The sequence below is a fragment of the Arvicanthis niloticus genome, chromosome 4, assembly GCF_011762505.2.
Source record: "Arvicanthis niloticus isolate mArvNil1 chromosome 4, mArvNil1.pat.X, whole genome shotgun sequence".
Classification (NCBI taxonomy): domain Eukaryota; kingdom Metazoa; phylum Chordata; class Mammalia; order Rodentia; family Muridae; genus Arvicanthis; species Arvicanthis niloticus.
Window position 1 is genome coordinate 118,642,088 of NC_047661.1, and position 21,863 is coordinate 118,663,950.

General features: G+C 39.5%; 1 protein-coding gene across 1 annotated transcript; it reads left to right on the top strand.

Moving 5' to 3' along the window:
* Nucleotides 1-927: 927 nt before the first annotated feature.
* On the top strand, nt 928-21,679 carry LOC117706993 (guanylate-binding protein 2-like). The gene is made up of 11 exons (XM_034500240.2): nt 928-1,331; nt 7,156-7,367; nt 8,030-8,157; nt 9,414-9,523; nt 12,982-13,178; nt 13,524-13,766; nt 15,284-15,564; nt 16,641-16,853; nt 19,092-19,194; nt 19,472-19,665; nt 21,076-21,679. The coding sequence occupies exons 2-11, from the start codon at nt 7,178-7,180 to the stop codon at nt 21,184-21,186; spliced, it is 1,770 nt and encodes a 589-aa protein (XP_034356131.1). The 5' UTR covers nt 928-1,331; nt 7,156-7,177; the 3' UTR covers nt 21,187-21,679.
* The last annotated feature ends 184 nt before the right edge of the window (nt 21,680-21,863 follow it).

The following is a 21,863-nucleotide window of genomic DNA, read 5'->3' on the forward strand; positions in this document are numbered from 1 at the left end:
AGCGGGTGGTATAGTGTTTCTGTAGTATGCTTTTGAGTGCATGCTGCTGTCATGTGTGCTTGTAGAAAGAGCACAACACTTGTACTCACAAAATTAAGAGTCTGGCCTATTGTCTGACTTGTGTTAGGTCCTTGGAAGGTTTCTTAAGTACTAGTCAATGGGTAGATCAGCATGAGGGTTAATTAGATGTCTTCAGAACTTCAAGGCACAGTTTTGGACACTGTTCACAGCCACAGTGCCAGTGGGTTGTCAACTCCATGGCCATTCCCAGCCTGAGTTCAGAGACACACAGACTTGTGTCTCAGAGTTTTAGAGCAACAGTGGCTTCCCTCAGCCTCTGAGAGATGTTATTGACACTCAATAGTTTAGGGTCAGGACTCTGACTCACTTGTTTCTAAGGAAACATATTACAAAAGAAGACTGCAGTCCCCACCCCTTTAAGCTTAGAAACCCCCCAAAATCCCTTTAGTTTACCCTTAAAATTCACATGAATGACAAATATTCAAGTGGTGCTAAAATTGGTTTGAGATTGTATATACTGTTAACAGAGATTATTCTACTTCAAAAGACAAAGGAACAAAAAACTAGCCAGCTGATTTCCCAGCATTTGATATGTTTAAAGGAACTCAGATTCACTTTCACTTTCAGTGATTTTGCCCCTCCCTCTTTCCCTCCTTTCCTCTCTCCCTTCCTCCCTCCCCTTTTCTCTTGGTCTCCCCCCTCCTTCCTTCCTCCCTCACTGTTCCCTCTGATTCTAACCTTTTTCCTTACAATATTTACTCTTTCACAGTAGAGTGAAAAGGTTTTTAAATGATTCATGTTCAGTTCTGAATTGCATAATCTCTTGCTAACTTTGTGTAACAGAGTGGGACTGGCAACTTCACAAAACAAACATTAACAGACAACAAAGGAAGGAAACACAACAGAATGATTTTAAAACCACACCCTCTTCAGTAAGCACATCACCTTGCATTTTCAACACCCACAAGAACTGTGGTGTAAAAACTGCACCATTTATTAATCTCTGCTTGAGAACTCTCCCAGATCCTCCTCCCAGGAGCATAGCCCTCACTCCTTCCATGGTGGTAGAATAATCCTTCCACCCCCTGCCCAGTTAGGAATTTTTTAATTTTCACTTCCATCCTCTTAAGCATTGTTCTATTAAAGAGCTAACTCCTCACAAGTTCTCCTGGGAAACTCCAGAACTTCCTGGAATACAACAGGACCCAAGTCACCACTCCTGTGAGAGAGGACAGAGCACTCTGCAGCCAGACCCTGAAGCAAAGCTGTCAGGCAGTGAAAGACTTCTTCTCTAAAGGATTTCACCTCAGGTAAGACAGAGGCAGGGGTGGAAAAGTGGTTACCAGACCTCTGCTGGTTTACCCTAACATGAGGAGGCTGAGAGAGACAGATTTGATGGGGCAGAGCTGCTTGACAGGCAGCCTTTACCCTAAATGCCCCTGTCTCTACTATGGCAAATTCATTAAACTCTGGTAAAGAAGAGTTCATACTGAGGGCACAAGTGTTTTAAGGTTCTTATTGCTTCCTCAGAACCATTGTAGATAATCTTTACTGTCTAATGAAACTAAGACAAAATCCTCGAATTTCTTTCCAGTGTCTACCTAAGTAAGTTAGGCTGCTTGGAATTTGAAAACAGAGATAGTTCTCCTGTTGACAATCTAGGAAGCTATAAAAATCTTTGTGTATACTATTTTGAATATATATCTGTATATATATTTTGAATATATTTTGAGTATATATATATATATATATATATATATATATATCTCCAATATATATTTAAGTATACATTACATATTACATATAATATATATATAATTAATTCCTTGAGAACATCATGTATGTCATGTGTTTTGATTGTATATATTCCCTACTCTTTCCTCCGTCTCCTCCTACCTGTCATCCACACTCTCTTCTCCCCAGTTTCATGTCCTCATTGAGTCAAGTTACTGCAGCTCATTCAGGTGTTGACATAAGGCCACCTAGTGGAGTTTGGGTAACTTTCCAGGGGCCATATCACTCAAGAAAACCGACACTGGGTTCTCTCTCAGCCATTAACTGCCCAAATCACCTCAGTTATGCATGGGGCTTCCTGAGCCTCTCACTGATCTATGGTAGAATTTTGACTGCTTGATTCTATGCAGCTTTTCTTTTTTCTTTTGTTTTATTTTCAAGAAAGTGTTTCTCTCTGTAGCCTTGGCTGTCCTGGAACTCACTGTGTAGACCAGGCTGTCCTCAACCTAAGAAATCCATGTGCCTCAGCTTCCCAAGTGTTGAGTTGAAGGTGTGTGCCACCAACCACTCTGCTTTATGTGGGTTTTTAATAGGCAGCCACAGGTACTGTGACTTCATGAGTTAAATGATTGTATCATGTTCCAGAAGATACTTGTTCACCTTAAAGTGATGAATATACTCCATGTGATATTTTTTTGCAATCCTTTTTTTATTGGATATTTTATTTACATTTCAGATGCCATCCCCTTTCCCCATTTCCCCTCCCTAGAAAACCCCTATCCCATGCTTGGTTTTCTTATTTGCTTTTATACAATTTTTAAAAAAATGTTAATCAAAGGCTTTATAAGTTTGGTAATGCTCAATCAGAAGTGTAACCCAATACCTAACCTAGATATATCAACTATCTTTGGTGGAGACACGTGAACATCTGCCTCCATGTCCCCCCCTTCTCTCTTTCTTTCTCTCATCACCTAGCTTCTCCTCTCCTTACTCCTTCTTTTCCTCTTGGTACTCCTCCCACCTTAGCTCCTCCTACATATCACCCTTCCTGTTAAAATAACAGTTTTCTCTCAAAATACAATTAGAGCATAGTTATACCTATTTGTACCAGTGAGTTACAAGATAGTCCTAATACCCAGTCCATCATTTTGTTGACTAACCAGATCCTCTGTTATCTCTCCTAACTAAAACACTTAGTTCTGAACCTGGCTTTTTTCTTGGCTTTAGAATGAATGTCAGCTAAAAGCCATCCACTCAAATTTTTCTCTCAAATAAATAGCCAGGATTGGCTATGAGACTATAAGTTTTCAACCCCGTCAGAAATCCAGAATGACTGAGTTAACTGAAATTATGGGAAGCACAAAGCATAGCTTCTAAAACTTAGCCAATTTATAAAGACTGCTGAACACCTGGACAGTCCCTATACTACAAAACATTGGAGCATCTGATCTTCAGCCTTCTGGCCCAGGATCATCTGACAGACCTTAGTGATGCAGAATTATTCAGGGCTGATTACTCTGTCTAGGCAGATATAATCAGTTGACTATTCTGCAAGTGTGTCCTTTTCTGGACAGCAATTTGTCTGTAGATGGAAAGAGGCAATTCTTGCCTAGTGGCTGTCTCACCACCATTGGAGTAACTCCAAAGATGCTCAATTTCTTCTTAGAATCCAAGACAGGAAGCTGTCAGGAGCAGACAGGTCTCTAATCAAAATGAACATTAATACAGAAATGTTTGTCATGTCAATTCTGTGGACTTCTGACATTTGAAAACCAACTATCCATGTAAGGTAATCTCGACTGTTGTCTGTTAACTCCTCTCAGCTATTTCTAAATAAAATATAGAAAACACCCTAACAATAAACTCCAAGCCATGAATTTGCTATCGGCCCTTAACTCACAGGCTAACCATCTCAAATTAGTTAAAAAAGTTAAAGAAGGACTGGGTCTAAGCTGTGTATTCCTAAATGTGTTATACAGGCACAATGCCTATGAGAGTAACAATATTCATCTCACTTTTATGTCAATAAGAAGCTGGTACCAATGAAAACCTTAAATTTGAAATCAAAGTAAATTTTGTACCATTTAAGAAATTATAACTTCATCTTGATAACAATTATACCGATTTCTACCAATAGGTAATGGCTATGAAATAAATCCTAGCTAATCCTCCCTGTTCCAATAAAACCACTACTTTCCCCTAGAAAGACAGCCCAATATTTACCACCTTAGTCCCCAAGCCCAGGGAATAAGGGTGCTGATTCTTCATTAACTTCTTCAAGCTGATTACTGGCATTGAGATATTAGAAGAGGGGCAGGAGGAAGAGTAAATTGATAAGCCTCTGACACTGTGTCTTCACTGCATCCAGATGGAATTCCAGGACATCAGAGGTTTGAGCAGGTCTGCTCAGCTTGCATGATGAGTAGATTCAGCAAGGCTGTGTATTTGGCAATATACAATTCTCAAAACAAATTTTAGTATCGAGATAATTTTTTAAAAGGATGACATTTTATTAAAGATGTTGGTCCTAACAACTTTTCTTTTTTTCCCTTTTGTATTAGATATTATATTTACATTTCAGATTTTATCCCCTTACTCCATTCCGCCCACCACCTAAGAACCTCCTATCCCATCCCCCTCCTCATGCTTCTATGAGGATGTGCCCCTACCTACCTAACCCCTACCCCCTCCCCACTCTCGAATTCCCCCAACTAGGTGTTCAGCCTTCATGGAACCAAGGATCTCCTCTCCCACCTATGCCCTACAAGGCCATCCTCCCCTACATATACAGATGGAGTCATGTGTCCCTCCTTTTGTGCTCCCAGGCTGGTGGTTTAGACCCTGGGGAGCTCTGGTTGGTTGGTATTGTTGCTCTCCTCATGGGGCCACAAACCCTTTCAGCTCCTTCAGTCTTTTCTCTAACTTCTCCATTGGGAATCCTTGATCAGATCAATGGTTAGCTGTGAGAATCTGCCTCTGGGTATGTCAGACTCTGGGGGACCTCTAAGGAGACAGCCTTATCAGGCTCCTCTCAGCATGCACTTCCTGTGATTTATATCAGTGTCTATTTTTGGTGACTGTACATGGGATGAATACCCAAGTGGAATGATCTCCAGACAACCAATAGTTTCAATATAAATACCATGGTGCACTGAAAGGAAACAGAGCTTTGCGAGGAATTTGCAACTCTAGGACAACATAGGAAAAGTATGAGCTGTGTCTGGAACACTGTGTGGTCACAGAAAGTACCACAGCACTGGGTATGTCCTGGAAGTCTGCCAGCCAAGCACAGGATCCAGCTGAAGGAGCATCAGGGAACACAGGGAACAAGCCAGGCAATAAAATAAGGAATAGTCACAAAGTACTAAGGCACACGGAATGAAATAAGTACTTAGCAGTCTACACTAATTCAATCGAATTAAGGAAGAAAGGAAGGAATAAATGCAAGTAGACGCAATACTCCTACTTGCTGTTTATCCCCCCATTAATAAATAGGTGGCATGAAAAGTGTAGACAGTCATCTTTAAGCAAATGCTACAGTGGTTAATTTGTAAGCTTGAATTGTTAGTAAATGCTGAAGGTAGTGATGAAACTACATGAAGTATGGTGAAGTTGTATGTGCTGAGTGTCTTTCTAAAGGTAGCTGTATATATAGATATAGATAAATATAGGTATAGATATAAATATATAGATATAGAAATATATCTTCAGACATGTGTCTGTACATCTATGTATACATATGTATATGTAGCAGGATATTTACTCTGGTACATTTTATTTGCAGTGGAGCTTGGTGATTAGAGTAAAAGAGGGGGTGGATCTGGGAAAGAAAGAGAAGAAGGAGTGGGGTGAAACAGAGGAAGGGGAGGAGAAAAAGGAGGTCTTGTCTCTAAATCTGATCCCTATGTCACGCCCTTAAGTCTGGCTCAAAATCACACCTTTAAGTCTCACACACCCAAGGGAAGATCCTGGGTATCTAAAGCAAAATGTTATCAGAGTGTGCTCAGCTGTTGTAGGCTATTGTAATTAAGTCTCTTATCAGGGTATATGGCTCAAGATGGCTGCAAGGATGATATCCCCCTTCTGTCAGCTCCCCACATTTAGCTATATTGCTAATTATGTGGGCATCTTGTTGATTGAGCATTTCTAAAGATATAAATCCTTTAGATAATCATTAAGCTTTAAGAGACTCATTTCTACTGGGTACTGCAAGGATGGCAGATATTGTCTGGTGTTCAGCCAAGCTTTGTGGATGCAGCCTGAGAGATTGGCAGAGTCATCCCCTACACTGGTGTCTTGTGGGTGGATCTAGGGCCTGTGCATCTAGCTAGCTGGAGCCCTGGTCAGAGCCAAGTAGCAGCCAGAACATGGTGGCTGCCCTGGAACAAGCTGTACAGAGTGCAGGTTTCTAAATATCATACCTACTTGTATACATCTATGCCTACACACACAGACACACACATACACACACACAAGCACACACACACTTGCACAGACAGAGAGAGAGAGAAAGAGAGAGAGAGAGAGAGAGAGAGAGAGAGAGAGAGAGAGAGAGAGAGTAGTATTTGGTCATTTAGTTATAATCATTTCTCAGGAACCTCCTCCATACTACTTTCTATTGCAGCCACAGCAGTTTACAGTATCATGGGCATTGCATAAGACTCTCATTCCCACACCCTTGGAAACACTTGCCATTTGTTTTCTTTATGCAGGATATTACCAGTGGGGTGAGATGGAACCTGAATGCATTTTTTACATGTATTTTCCTTGTGATTGAACCCTAGACATTTTCTAAGTATTTGCTGTTCAAGTGGTAATTTTGATTACAAAACAGTAGATAGTTCTTGGCAGGTAACCCCTTAATCAAGAGAGCATATTCAAAAGAGTACTATCAGAGCAAGTCATGTCCACATCATTCCTACTCTGATTTGATCATTGACGATTGCATAATATCAGTTCTGGAACTATCTTGCCATGTATATAACAGTAGATTTTCAAGATAACATTAGGGAAAAAACTAAAAAAAATATCTAATTGAAGGATACTCTACAAGACAACTGCTATATACTCCTCTAAGATGTAAGGGAATGGAGGATAAAGGAAGATCCAGGATCTACTGAAGATGAGAAGAAGCTGAAGAGATGTGAGGATAAAGCAGGGATTAGGTAGCAGAGAAGGAGCCTTAGTAAAAATTTGACTTAAGAAACAGAAGAGATGTAAGGTATACAGCCTCATTAGGGGTGTTGTGAAAATGCTGCAAACCTAGTCAGCCACTACAGTCGGGGTATTTAGGGTACCGGAGTGGACAAAACTGAGTATTTACAGCACTTTGTACTCAGTACACAACTTTTCTGGTCATCAGTGAACTTCAAATTGTGGTTCAATTTATCTTCTCCTCAGAGACAAAACGAACACCCTGGACATGGCCTCAGAGACCCACATGTTGAAACCCATGTGCCTCATTGAGAACACTGAGGGGAGGCTAGTGATCAACCAGGAGTCTCTGAGCATCCTATCTGCCATCACACAGCCTGTGGTGGTGGTGGCGATTGTGGGCCTCTATCGCACTGGCAAATCCTACCTGATGAACAAGCTTGCTGGGAAGAGATCAGGTGAGTGCCACCAAGAATGCTGTGCTGGGTTCCTTCCGTTCACTCAGGTAACCAGCATCCTAAAAGCAAATGTGAGGAAAGAGTGTCAGAGACAGGGAGGACTGGGAAAGGATACCATCTGTCCACCAGTGGAATTGCTCACTCTTGAGCCATCTTCACCCGGTGTGTTTTTAAACAGTACCTTTGCTTTCCAACTGAAAGTTATTGCAGGTGTGTTTTGGAGAAAGAATTAATACATTCATTGAGAAAGTTACAGTCCTTTTTTAAAAAATTTAATTTAGAGACTAGGTCTCTCTGTACTCCTGGCTGTCCTGGAACTTGCTCTATTGACCAGGCTGGCCTTGAACTCCGTGAGCCGCCTACCCTGCCTCCCAAATGCTGGGATTAAAGGTGTGCACCACCACCAGTTTGCTAACTTCCTTAGTGATGAATTACAAAACATTGACTAGACTGTCGATGTAGGAGGAGCAAGTATCTTGCTCTAAGAAATGAATATACTGATCAACATTAGATAGTACAAATTTGCTATTTCTAGGCTAGTAGGTCAATCAATATTTGAAGTCGTTCTACTCTATCAACTGTAACTGTGTTAATTTTTAACTCAATATCAGGAAGCACCTTCATTACTCCCCTTCCCATCTCATGCTCATTCTGCCTTGCAGGCTTCTCCCTGGGCTCCACTGTGCAGTCTCACACCAAAGGCATCTGGATGTGGTGTGTGCCTCACCCCAAAAAGGCAGGGCAAACCCTAGTTCTGCTTGACACTGAAGGCCTTGAAGATGTTGAGAAGGTAAAAAAGAATCTTTCAGATTCTACTTGTAGCTTCTCAATAATTAACCTTGCACTACCCACCCCACTCCTGGATTTATGTTTCTGAAACATCCGATGAATGTGTTATTCTTCAAGTTTGTCTAAGAGCCAAGTAGTGTGGATCGACCTTTAAAGGATAGCTCACGATATTTCAGTCACTTTTTTTTCTGTTAATCAAAATAGAATATTTTGTTTGAGTCTCTAATTATCAACCTGAACTTGCCTATATTTGGCAGAAACATGGTTGACTATTCAATGTGGGACCATGATGAAAGTACAATGTTACTCCAGTTGTGGTGAGACAGCCACTAGACAAGAATTACCCCTTTCCTTTTACAGACAAATTCCTGTCCAGAAAAGGACACACTTGCAGAATAGTCGACTGATTATATCTACCTAGACAGAGTAATCAGCCCTTAATAATTCTGCATCACTAAGGTCTGTCAGATGATCCTGAGCCAGAAGGCAGAAGAACAGATGCTCCAAAGTTTTGTAGTAGAGGGAGTGTCCAGGTGTTCAGAGGTCTCTATAAATTGGCTAAGTTTTACACGCTATGCTTTGTGCTTCCCACAATTATAGTTAACTCAGTCATTCTGGATTTCTGACAGGGTTGAAAACTTATAGCCTCATAGCCAATCCTGGCTATTTACCTTGAGAGAAAAGATTTGAGTGGATGGTCGTCAGCTGACATTCATCCTAAAGCCAAGCAAAAGGCCAGGTTCAGAACTAAGTGTTTTAGTTAGGAATTCTCAAAGAATTCTTAAAATATATTTAAAAAGAATGGTCACTTCCACAAAGGACTGTAAGAGGATGACAGTGCAAGATCTTCTTCAACAAAGTCAGTGTTTATGGAGGATCACGAATTACTACTTTGCCCAGTCTGAGACAAACAAAAGTCTTATTGAAAGGCCTTACTGTCATGAGTACTCAAATGCCCTTTAGCATACACAACATGTTCTTTGACTGAAATCCAGCAAGCCAGTTTAGATTTTTAATGACCAACATTATGACTTTTAAGTGTGAATGTGCTTCATACTCTCACATACATGGATGTATACAGTCATATTTGAATTATTCAATATGAGTTGAAGATTTATATAATCATCGTACATTATTATGTAGTAGAAATGACTTGCCTTTTATGTCATAACTGATGGGGTACAAACAAAGGCTTTTTTGCCTACCTGAGTTGATGGACAGTCTCTTAGTCACTCTTCTTTACTCACTGACTTGTAGGGTGACAACCAGAACGACTGCTGGATCTTTGCCTTGGCAGTCCTCCTCAGCAGCACCTTCGTCTACAACAGCATAGGAACCATCAATCAGCAGGCCATGGACCAGCTACAGTATCTTTTTGTGTGTGGTCTAGCATGGTCCTAAACTTAGAAAGAACAGTTTCGATATTACATCAGGTATATGGGTAGGCAAGAACCATAGTATTAAGTCTCTCTTTAACAAATCCCCTGATACTCATCACATGAGTTTGCCTCACTTTGCAGAAAAAATTCAAACTTCTTACATCATACATTGCCATAGACAAAGTGGTACGCTGTTGAGAGAATCCCTGTCTGTATCAATATTTGTCTAAATATTGTCTAAATCCTCAACATGATTAGAACCCATGTTCTCAATAATCAGTATTATCATTATCTCTTAATATTAGTAATATCCTGACTGCCCCACTGGATACTATAGGTAATATTTATCTTTCATACTCATCAAGGGATCTGAGCTGGTGATTGCTCTTTAGTCTGCACCTCCAGTATCAGTCATCAATGGGTCTCCAATCTATAGCTTGGTAATTTTTTTATCCTTTGCATTGGATACATGACATCCTTTGAAGCCAGTGCCCTCAAACCACACCATCTCCTTTTATCAACCCCTAGTCCACACCACCTTCTTTGCTGAAGATTTTACTCTTTGCTCTTTGGAGACTGGTAAACTATAGACACTGACTTTCACTATTCTCTCCTGGTTCTTCCTTCTGGTATCGTTCCTTCTTTTTCTTTCTCAATTACCAACCCTATGTTAGTATCAATGCCACCAGGGTATCTATGAACTTAACCTCAGGTATCATGCTGCATTCTCTTTTTTTGTCCATCCTTATGCTCAACCAGAAGTCAGATTATCTGATTCCCTCAGCAACATTTCAAGTATCAATTTTCTTCTCTTCAGAACCATTGGTTCTTGATCTAGAACTTCATCATTTCCTAATGTCCCACCTCCCTCTCTGGCTAACTGGTCTGTTTCCTTTGAGGACTCTGAATGTCATAGCTCATCCCTTCCTGCACCTTTCTTCATTCTCTCCTCTTAGTCCCTAGGCAGCATTATTCTGTCTGATGGGTTTCTGTGCACCTATGTTTCAGTCACCATCAAATTTCTGTTTAAAACTGTGACAGATTCATTTTTATCTCCATGTAGATCTTTAAGAGATGATTTCATCTCAAAATTTACAAAAACCATTCTCCAACCTTTCCCATTATAGCACATTCTCACATGTTCCACAACGTTGCTCTGCTCAAAACCTCATCTTGATCCTTTCCTTCATATCATAGAAAGTATTTGCTCACAGATGTTTAAAACTCTTATCAGCATAGCTATTTCCCTAGACCCGTCTCACTATCTTGCCTACATTGGCTCTAGTTCTAATACTCTTTCCTGATAGCCTCAACTGTCAGTTGGAATTCCAACTATGTGACCCTATATAATACTGCCATATCTACCTTCTCTACTTTCAAAATCCACCACTGGCTTCCTACTTAGTAGAAAACAAACTTGAAACTTCTTACTTTAGCCTTCAAACTTATATATTCTGCCACTTATTTCCTTAATGTGTATGCCCTATGCAGTGGAGTTCATACACATGTTAGATACACTCATATTTTTCTATCACAGCGTTTCTGACTACTACCTGGAATGTTGCCTAAACAGAAGTTTCAAATGTTTCATTTCCTTAGTATTAACTGTGTTGTTAAGGCCTAGATAACTGTTACCTAGATACTCTACCATTATAAGAAAACTTTCTCATTGGTCTCTACTGTTACTAGGAAACTTTTGAATGAAAAAATTAATTATAAATTCTTAGAAATCAATTATGATAAAAGTTGGTAGAACTGTTTTGTATATTTATAAACAATAAGCTTGGACCTGAACCAACCACACAACAACATTTCCTGCACCTATGTATAACCTGTTATAATATTTGCCCATATAAGCTGCCCCTGGGTTGAACTCCAACATAACAGAGACAGCTGCACTAATATAAGAAACTATTTGGAATAAGACTTACATTTTGAGTTGGGGTCTAGTAAAGTATAAGTTCCCAAGACTTCCCTGGGACCTGACATCCTATTTGACAGAAAGAGACATGTATGTGGGTAACACATCTTGGTTGGCAAGTTAAGACATAAATGTTACATAAGTCCCATCCTGGTAGACAAATTAAGACATGAATATTAGAGAAGGCATGTTCCCTGGCACAGTTAAAACCACAACCAATGGGAGTAAGATGAGTATACAGCAATGACATGTTCCTAAGGAAATTCCCCTTTTCCTAAAGCTTGACTGGTGAAACAGCTTGACACAGATGTTTGTAGATGTAGGGCTTAAAAATCCTGTAGAATCTGAACTCAATGTCATGGTTCAGTTCCTGGTCAGCCAGTTCTTGGGTGTATGTTCTATAAACTATCTCTGTCTGAATGAGATTGGTGTTCATGTGGTTTTTGAGGCAATTCCTAGACCCCAACATCTGTCTGTGTGTGTGTGTGTGTGTGTGTGTTTGTGTGTGTGTGTGTGTTCATGCATATAAGCTGCTTGTTGAGCCTAGAATGATTATGTTTCTGGAAACTTTAATTTCACCAAGTTGTAGGCCACTGGACATGCATATTGGGAAGTGAACTCAGGTCCTCTGCAAGAACACTAACTGCTCCTAACTACTGACCCATCTCTCCAGACTCTTCACTGGGGATTTCATGGATGGTTCCTCTAATTCTTTTACATTTCTGCTAACAAGTACCACAGAAGGCACATGAAGGTCAATTATTAACTAGATTTATTCTCTACTCATTGAGCTAAGGCAAATTGCTACACCAAAATGGTAGTAAATATCTGAGATTTTGAAATAATTTACTTATTATTTTTGTTTTTGTCTCCAACTGCTACACCATAAACTCTATGTTGGTAGCATTCTTTCATTAATTTTATAATTTATTCCCTGGGATTGCCTGATTTATATAGAGGCTCATTCACATGAAAATTCATGGTTGAATTTTGTGAATAAGTAAGCTAATGTGCTAGTTTGTTTTCTGTTTCTGTGATGAATGTTATGGCCCAAAACAACTTGGAGATGAAAGGGTTTGTTTAGTTTATATGTTACAGTCTATCATCAAAGAAACCAATGAAGAAACCAGGATGCAGAGGGTGGAGCAAAGATCTTGAGAGATCGGTTCTTGCTTCATGTGCTTGCTAGGCTACTTTTCTTATACAGCCTGGGACTATTTGCATAGGGATGATACCATGCACTGTGGGTTGGGCCTTTCTGCATTAATTAGTAATTGAGAAAATGTCCCCACAGACATATGTACAGTCCTTGCCTATAGAGGTAACTTCTCATCAAGGAGTTAATCAGTTGAGGTAATTACTCTTCCCAAATGTTTCTAGTTCTGTGAAATTGATAAAAACTGACCAACACAGCTAAACAAACAAAAAAACCAAGAAAACCACATGAATTTGGGGAGGCACTGGTAGAATATTTATCATAAAATGATAAACTTGTTTTTGTACTTTTCTTAACTGAGCATGCCAGCTATGTGACAGAGCTGACTGATCTTATCAAGTCAAAGTCCTCACCTGATCAGAGTGGGATAGACGACTCTGCTAACTTTGTGGGCTTCTTTCCAACCTTTGTATGGGCTCTGAGAGATTTCTCCCTGGAGCTAGAAGTTAATGGAAAACTGGTCACTGCTGATGAATACCTGGAGCATTCGTTGACCTTGAAAAAAGGTACCTGGACATGTTGGAGTTTCAGAAACAAATAGACAACAATTTCATAAATGTCATTTCTGCCCAGTTGGCAAAGGTCTATAGTTTGTAGCTGTGTTGTCCTAACTATTATAGAAAATGAAAACACAGCTTCACAGAATCACTTGAACTCCATTTGAAAGTTCACAAGCTACATCTCCTTAGAGAAAGGGTATTTTCTCCCATTCCTTTATGTTTTTGTGTTACTCATTTTTCATTAGGTATTCTAAATCTTATGTAGGCTTTCTGAAAGTTATGAGACTGGAAAGTTTCATATTTAGAAATAATTTATTGGAAGTTTACTGCATTTAATTCTAACTCTGGCAGGAGCTGATAAGAACACTAAAAGCTTTAATGAGCCTCGACTGTGCATCAGGAAGTTCTTTCCAAAGAGGAAGTGCTTCATCTTTGACAGGCCTGCTCAAAGGAAGCAACTCTGCAAACTGGAGACTCTGCCGGAGGAGCAGCTGTGTAGTGAATTTGTAGAACAAACTGCAGAATTTACCTCGTACATCTTCAACTACTCTGCTGTCAAGACTCTGTCTGGTGGCATCATAGTCAATGGGCCACGTAAGTCATTCTTTTTACTTATGACCTTGACTTTCCTTCTTCTCACTGTAGAGAATACTCAAAAAGACACTTTCAAGCAGACCAAACATCATTAGTTGATGTCACTGAAAGTGTACCATGCAAACATTACATGGTGGAATTTACTGGGGAACTACAGCTATTTCTCACCATCTCATGTCTATAATATCAAAAGGGAAAATAACTAGAACCTAACTCAACCCTATGAGCCTATTTCTCTCACTCATTGTTCCCATGTATATAAAGGATTAATAAAAGTCAGGAGAAATACCATGTTTATGGAGCTTCACACTAAGGGCTGCAACTTTCATGTACAAACCAAATGTTTAGTAATGACTTTAAGGAGCCAATTATTGAGTACAATGAGGAGTAAACAGATGTGATTTCCATCCTTATTCCAACAGAACATATCCAAAAGACACTTTAAAAGAAAACAAACAAACAAACAAAGAAACAAACAAACCCCAAAATTCACAGTGATAAATAACAATTCAGATAAGTAATAAAAATTAAGGAGCTGTTACTTGGGAGTCAGGGATCTAGGCCAGTGGGACTTCAGTTCATGGGGGCAGAGAGCGTGCTGTTTTTTTAAGCTTATGGGTAAGAGTATGATGGGAATGGGTTGAAGTCACATACAAATAAAGAAGGCAAAAGCTGATATACTAACTTAGAAGAAAATGGCACAGAGTGTAACACAGCTTTCCAACTTCAAGAAAGTAAGAGTCTGTTGACTGAAAGAAGAAAGTGGAAGAGAGAGATTATCCCATTGGAGAGGTATGGAAGGATGGTGTCCTGAAAGCACAGGGACATGATTTAAGGACATCATCATTGGTTCTAAGCTCTATAAAGGTATGGCAGGCAGGGATTCTGAGGGAGACAAGGTAAAGCTTTTTAGTCTACATGCATAGCTTCCTTGAGTGTTCTGCATACAACATGTTGTGGTACTCCAAAGGGCAGGACAAATACCTGGAGTTTGGTGTTTTTAATCAATCAGCAGAGCTCTGAGAAAACCTAGATGATTTCTTTATCAATGTACAGTTTTGTGGGAGAGCATCTGGGTTGATCCATTATATAATCCAGAGATAGGACAAGAAGTACTCACCATTTTAAAAAACCACAACAAGAAAGTCAGCAGAAATGGCAAAGCTTTCACTTTCGCCTTTTTTCTTTTTGTAATTAATTAAAAATGAAAGGACATACTAATTTGAGGAAAGAAAGGAAATGGGGAGAGAGGAAGGAGAAGGAGTAAAGGAACCAGATTTAATATTGTAGCTCTCCTTCCCCAGTTCTAGAAGCCACTGAATCCAACATTTATCTTTTGAACAAATGAAGGAGCTCTGAAAACCAACCAATCAACCAAACAAAGGATTTAATATCCTTCATTCCTCATGGTTAATAAGCTATTGCATTGCTACTTATTCCTAGAGAATTCTAAAAACTGTATGTAGAGTGATCTCTCTACCAATTGACAGCCATTTTCTTAACTTTGTCTTGTGTAGGTCTAAAGAGCCTGGTGCAGACCTATGTCAGTGCCATCAGCAGTGGGACTCTCCCCTGCATGGAGAATGCAGTCCTGACTTTGGCCCAAATAGAGAACTCAGCAGCAGTTCAAAAGGCCATCACCTACTATGAGGAACAGATGAATGAGAAGGTCCAGATGCCCACAGAAACCCTCCAGGAACTGCTGGACCTGCACAGGCCTATTGAGAGTGAGGCCATTCATGTCTTCCTGAAGAATTCTTTCAAGGATGTAGGCCAAAAGTTCCAGACAGAACTAGGGGTAGGTGTTGTACCCAAAATCATAAGACAATGAAAACATGGACCCTTTGGGTGATGAGTGTTTTTAAGTCCCCAAGTGACACTCAATGATGCATTTTTTTACACATATTTACAATGATTATTGAAAGATTTGATTCTTCTGGGAGCCATGTTTTTAGCTATGGGAATTGCACACGTGCATTTACAAAGGATCATTGATTTGCTTTTTTATATGTTATTATATTCTTCAAGTTTTTATCATATTCAACCTAGTGTAGTTTTTATTATTAAGGAAAACATCATTGTTGTGTTTCCCGCTGGTAACGATAAACCAATTATAAGATGTTTTGCTGTTTAACCAATGGCAATGCTTTTCAGATTTTCAAAGGAGAATTTTACAAAGGACGTGTGGTTTCATTCAGATGTTATCTTAAAACAACATAGTCGATGTGAACAGAAAATTTAATACTCTCTAATCTACAGGAGATTAAAGAGCCACCATTTAGGTACTTGGTTCATGTCACTTGGAGAGATTGCTCTTCTACTATGCTTTCCAAACACTAACATGCTCTTTACATCATCTTCAGTATGTTCTTGGCTGTATGGTGAGGAAATGCAAAGGAATATTCCCATATTAAAGAGCATTACTTAGCCCATTACCTTTTCCTGGGTCTTTTTGTAAAGCTTCTCACACAGTCTGATAAGAGACCTCCAAGACTGGTGTTGTTACTCCATCCTAATAGACAAAAAAAACCTTAGTTCATTAATCAAAAGCTCATGAAGCCGCAAAGTGGTGAGTTCAGGAAGTCCACACAGGCCTGCCTACCTCTAAATGTTCCTTCAATAAAAGCTTTGAAGAGATAAAGGCTTCCCTCCTGAAAAGCAATCCCTGTGGTCTGGAAATATCTCTGTAGCAGGAAAACAGGGATAAAGGCCTTAAGGAAATCAAATTTGAAGTTTCAGTTTTGATAGGGAGGACCCTAATAAAGAAGATTCTCACAGTAAGATGAAGAGCCTGACCCCACATAGACATTTTCCAGTAGTCTGATGTGTTATCTCTCTTCTCTCAACCATCCTTGTGATTTTCCCCTTACCTAGAACCTGCTGGTAGCCAAGCGAGATGCCTTTGTTAAAAAGAACATGGACGTGTCATCAGCTCGTTGCTCAGATTTGCTAGAGGATATTTTTGGACCTCTGGAAGAAGAAGTAAAACAAGGGACATTTTCTAAACCAGGAGGTTACTACCACTTCCTTCAGATGAAACAAGAGCTAGAGAAAAAGTATAATCAGGCTCCTGGGAAGGGGCTCCAGGTAAATCAAGAAGTTGGTACCATTTTGAAGGCTTGGTGAGGAATCTCTTCCAAATGCCAATGAGAATGAGGAAGATGCAATGGTGTTGATGGAGAGTGGACTTGTCTTGCATTCATCTAGGCAGACAGCCAACTGTGAGACAGACAGCAGATTTCTTCTTGGAAACACAACTGAACCTCTTAAAATGTTTGTGGAATTCATTCACTCACTCAACCATTTGGTCATCTAATTATCTGAAATGATTTATTTCACCTTGTGAATCATGACCTTCTCAGATTGTAAGAGACAAGATGATTAAAAGTAATAATGGTGGTAATAGCAGTTAGGACTTAGATTCTTCTTCCCCTTTCAGAAACTGGATCTCTTAATTCTCACACTACCACACAAACCATACATTACTATTAGTGTGTATATAAATTGAAACAGAAAATGAGGCACAGTAAGCACAAGTCTCATTGCCAATGAGCAGTAGACCTTGAATCCAACGCCAGACAGCATCATCTGCATTCATCAGGTGGAAACTACTCTACATCAGTAATAGAGTTTAACATTGACTTTGACTTTGTATTATCTACAAATAACAATATTTTAAATGACTGGATAGTTCTTTTTTTTTCTTCTAGTCAATAAGTCAGGTAGGAAGAACACAATGCCTCTGTGGTGGCTCTACCACCTACTTGTTCCCAGGCTTCTTCCTCTCTTTTCCATCAGATCATTAATTCAGTAACTCCATCTCTAGGCTGAATCCCTGCTCTAAGATAGCTGCAAGAGAGTCAGGCTCTACTTCAACTTTATACCCCAAAACAAAAAGGAGGGACAAAAGGACAAAAGAATTGTGCACAAACTCCTATTACAATTATGAAGATGCACTATGACTTTTCTGATTATACAACTTTCATATGAATTTAATTTCATGAATATTCCAGATTTTTAGGAGATACTGTAATTTACTGTTTTGATAGACTATGTAGAAAAAAATTAGTGAATTATTCAAATATGTTAGAAAGACCAGTGGCTATATAGGGGATGGAAATTTCAAACAACAGAAATAGTCCATAAAAGTAAATGAATGGATATTTCACATGTAGCAAGAGGCCTGATATTCTGGGAGGTAATTGACAAAGTAGAGATTAGCAAGATATAAAGATCACAGTCTAGACAGGGAGCATCCTGGAGGACAGTAAAAAATGCCTGATGCCCTTTTGAATGAACTATAAAGTCATCTTTGAGCATTTGAGTAATAGGAGCATTCTCAAAGTGACATGGCAAAGTTCTAGATACTCCAAGATCAATAGTCTGGAGCAGTAGTTTAAGCAGAGGCTAGTGTAGGCATGTGAGATTTGGATGCAACAGATGACAAGCAAAAGGCTGATGTTACATTATGGAAGCAAAAACCTGACACAGTGAGCTCAGAGTTACATAAGATATATGAAGCAGATAAGAAAAGAGATCAAAGATACAAACTAGTTCAATAGAGTTTATGACATACTGAAAGATGGGGCTGGGAAAGTATCAGATTTGGGTGTGGAGTTCTCTATGTCAATTTTAGGTCCATTAAGCTCAGGAAGCTATTTGTATTGCTACATAGTAGTTCAATTAATGATTGAAATCAATTAACATCAATGATAGTTAACTGTAGCAGGATATTTTACCCTCGACATTTTACAATAAGGCTCAGTAGTTTGGGAAGAGCTAAGGTGGGAGGAGCAAAGAGTGGAAGGAGGAGAAGGAAGAGGAGGAGCTAGGAAGAGGAATGAGAGAGGTAGCAGCCATGGAGAACCATGCAAGGGTCCAGAAAAGTCCTAGGTAACGATTTATATCTTAAGCTTAGGTATTGGGCAACAACTCTAACTGTGTGGGCATCTTGTTAATTGAGTATTTCCAAATATAAAAACATTGAATAATCTTTGAGCATAAGATTCTTCATTCTACTGGATACCATGGGCATGGCAGATATTCTGGGGCTTAGCCAACCTTTGTGGAGACAGCATGGTAGATTGGCAGAGCCATCTCCCACACTGGTGTCTGGTGAGTGCCAGGGCTTGTGATTCTAGCTAACCTGAGCCTTGGTCAGAGCCGAGCAGTGGAGAAAGCACACTGCTCTTGGCCTCAGGTCTTGTCTAGTCAGGAACATGGCAATCCCATAAGAAGAAGCCAGGTCAGGTGCCACCGTTTTAAATTTTACTGCTACAGTTAACAGACACATTGGCTTGTCTCCAACTTATTTTATACAACTAGGCAGAAGCAATGCTGAAAAAGTACTTTGAGTCCAAGGAAGATGTTGTTGAAACACTTCTAAAGACGGATCAGTCACTCACGGAGGCAGCAAAGGAGGTCGAAGGTGAGAGCTGCTCAAGACACTCCAGATGGTGGAAGCTCTTGACACATTTAGCAGTATTGGTCCACATGGAATCCTCAATTGTGGGGAAGAATTTCAAGCATCATTCATGGTGTTCTTTTATTAACTGGCATACACCGTTATCTGCTATTAGTTGGCTATTCCATTCAGAAATTGTCACATGAAATTTTATCAAAGATAAGAGAAAATCTTAAAGGAGCTAAAAATCAAAAGACACTCATAAAGTTTAATCTCTATATCCTTTGCTTCTCCTCCTCAGCGGAACGTATAAAGGCTGAAGCTGCTGAAGCTGCAAACAGAGAGCTAGAAGATAAGCAGAAGAAGTTGGAGCTGATGATGCAGCAGAAGGAACAGAGTTACCAGGAGCACCTGAAACAGCTGACTGAGAAGATGAAGGAGGAACAGCAAAGGTTAAGAGCAGAACAGGACAAAATAATAGCTCTCAAACTTCAGGTAATACACCATATCATCACAGTACCTTCCTGTGTCCCAATCAGAACATCTTAGTAGTTAAGAGCATTTATCTGTCTTACAGAAGATCCATGTCTTGTTCTCAGCATCCACACAGTGGTTTACAACAGTCTGTAACTCTATTTCCAGGAATTTAGACCTCCTCCTCTGGCCTCTGCAGGCACTGCATATATGTAGTAAAATTTACATACAGTACAAGCAAAACACTCATCACTTAAAATAACATAAATAAACCTTAAAGTCAACTGAGAAAATCAAAATGCAAGTTGATCAGCAGGTGGAGGCAGGAGGATGACTAGTTCACAGTCAGCCTGGGTTAGGAAGTAAGACCTTTGCAATGAAGACTCCTGCAGTACAGTAAATGGTTCAGAAACTGATACATTTTCGTCCTGTCACTGCATAACTCCAGCCCTGTCTAGTGAGTAGGAGCTGTTTATGACTGGATGAAATTCTTTATTAGGCTGTCCATAGACAGTGGCTAGGAATTGCTTAAGCATCTTTTATGTATTTCCATTTCATAATTCTAGACTGTTATCTCTGTGTGTGTGTGTGTGTGTGTGTGTGTGTGTGTGAATGCTAGACGAGGACTTTGTAATTTCATGAGATGTAAGGTAATTAACACAATATGCAGCTTATTTTCTCTACTGAATGGAACCCAAAGGGAATTCATTTCTGCTACACCTAAGATGACCTTGTCTCTGGAAGCATCCCTAGCCATCTATCTACTCAAGCTCATGGGTTAAGTACCACATTTGCAGTATTCTGCATTCCTCTACATGTGTACTGAGTCTCCAGGATGTTCCAGAATATCCTGTGAGAACTGCAGATCCCAGTTGCTTTGATATATTTCTGTCACCTGTTTCTGTCACTAACATACTGGGCATGTACTAAATTTCTTGATTGAACACATGCCCTGATTCAGGTAGTGGCCTTCCATTTTGTTTGAGCTCATCTTTATCACTTTCTTCCATGTGTTTGAGAGTTTGCATTGCACAGCTCAGAGATGAGGCAAGAAAGAACAGGCAAGCTGGTGTTGATTTGCTAGAAAACTGTGTTTTACATGACTCAAAATCTGTAAGAACAGGACCTGATGGTTGTTGGCTATTGGAGTTTTAGAACTGTTATACTACGTCTCTAAAGCTGGAGAGAGCAAAGGAAAACATTCATAAGCTTTTGTAGGAGACAAGAGAGAGACAGAGACAGATAGATATATGAACAGGAAAGAGACAGAGAGAGGAGGAGAATGTTAAAGGTGGAAAAGGCTTCAAGAAATACACCAAAATTCTCAAGGTTTTAGTGGACTAATGGAGAGTCTGTGAGACCAATTGAGAATTTGTGAGACACTGGAAAGCATGGAACATGATCAGAGTTCAGCTTCTATTTCTGTTTTAGGAACAGGAAAAACTTCTCAGGGAAGGATTCGAGAATGAGGGCAAGCAACTTCATCGAGAGATTGATAACTTGAAGAATAGTGACTCGTCTTGGATATGCCCCATCCTCTGAATGTCCGAGGCCCAGACCTCTCTGCCAAGCATTCTTCATCACAGAATTTGTTGACTGAGCACCTCAGGCTTTGAAACAACTGTTATGGAATTCAATTCACCTCAGGTCAAAATCAATCACTTGCAACTCCAGTTTGAATTTTCTCTGTGTGTACAATGCATGTATAAGTGGAGGCTCAGTCATCTGTGTTTTATTGCTCCTCTGGACCTGTATCATGTCCAACCACATGTTACTTCTTTATGATCTTATGTTTTCTTCTTTCCTACAGTATAGCTTCTGCAATCACAGAGCAGGCAATTTTTAACTAACTTGCAAACTGAATTCCCTTTCATTTCTCTGAGGACTTTAATGTTTTGCTACAGTCATTCAAAACCTAAATCCCATCTCCCCACTGTGACAATATGTCTTGAAAATTCTCAGGACAAATGTCTTGCAAGAATTAATAATGTCTTGCAATGAGTTAATAAAAATGAATAGCCCAGTGTAACATTTCTGAATGTGTATTATTATTTGTGGTTGATTATGGAAATAAAAGAAAATTCTAATAAACTAAAAAGTTATTAATTTTTATATCATTAGGTAGTATCCAGGGTGCCTAACTGCAGGATGTTAGAGTACCTACTCTCTATTTCATAAGAATAATGCCACCAGCCAAGGATAACAGAGCCTCAGTAATT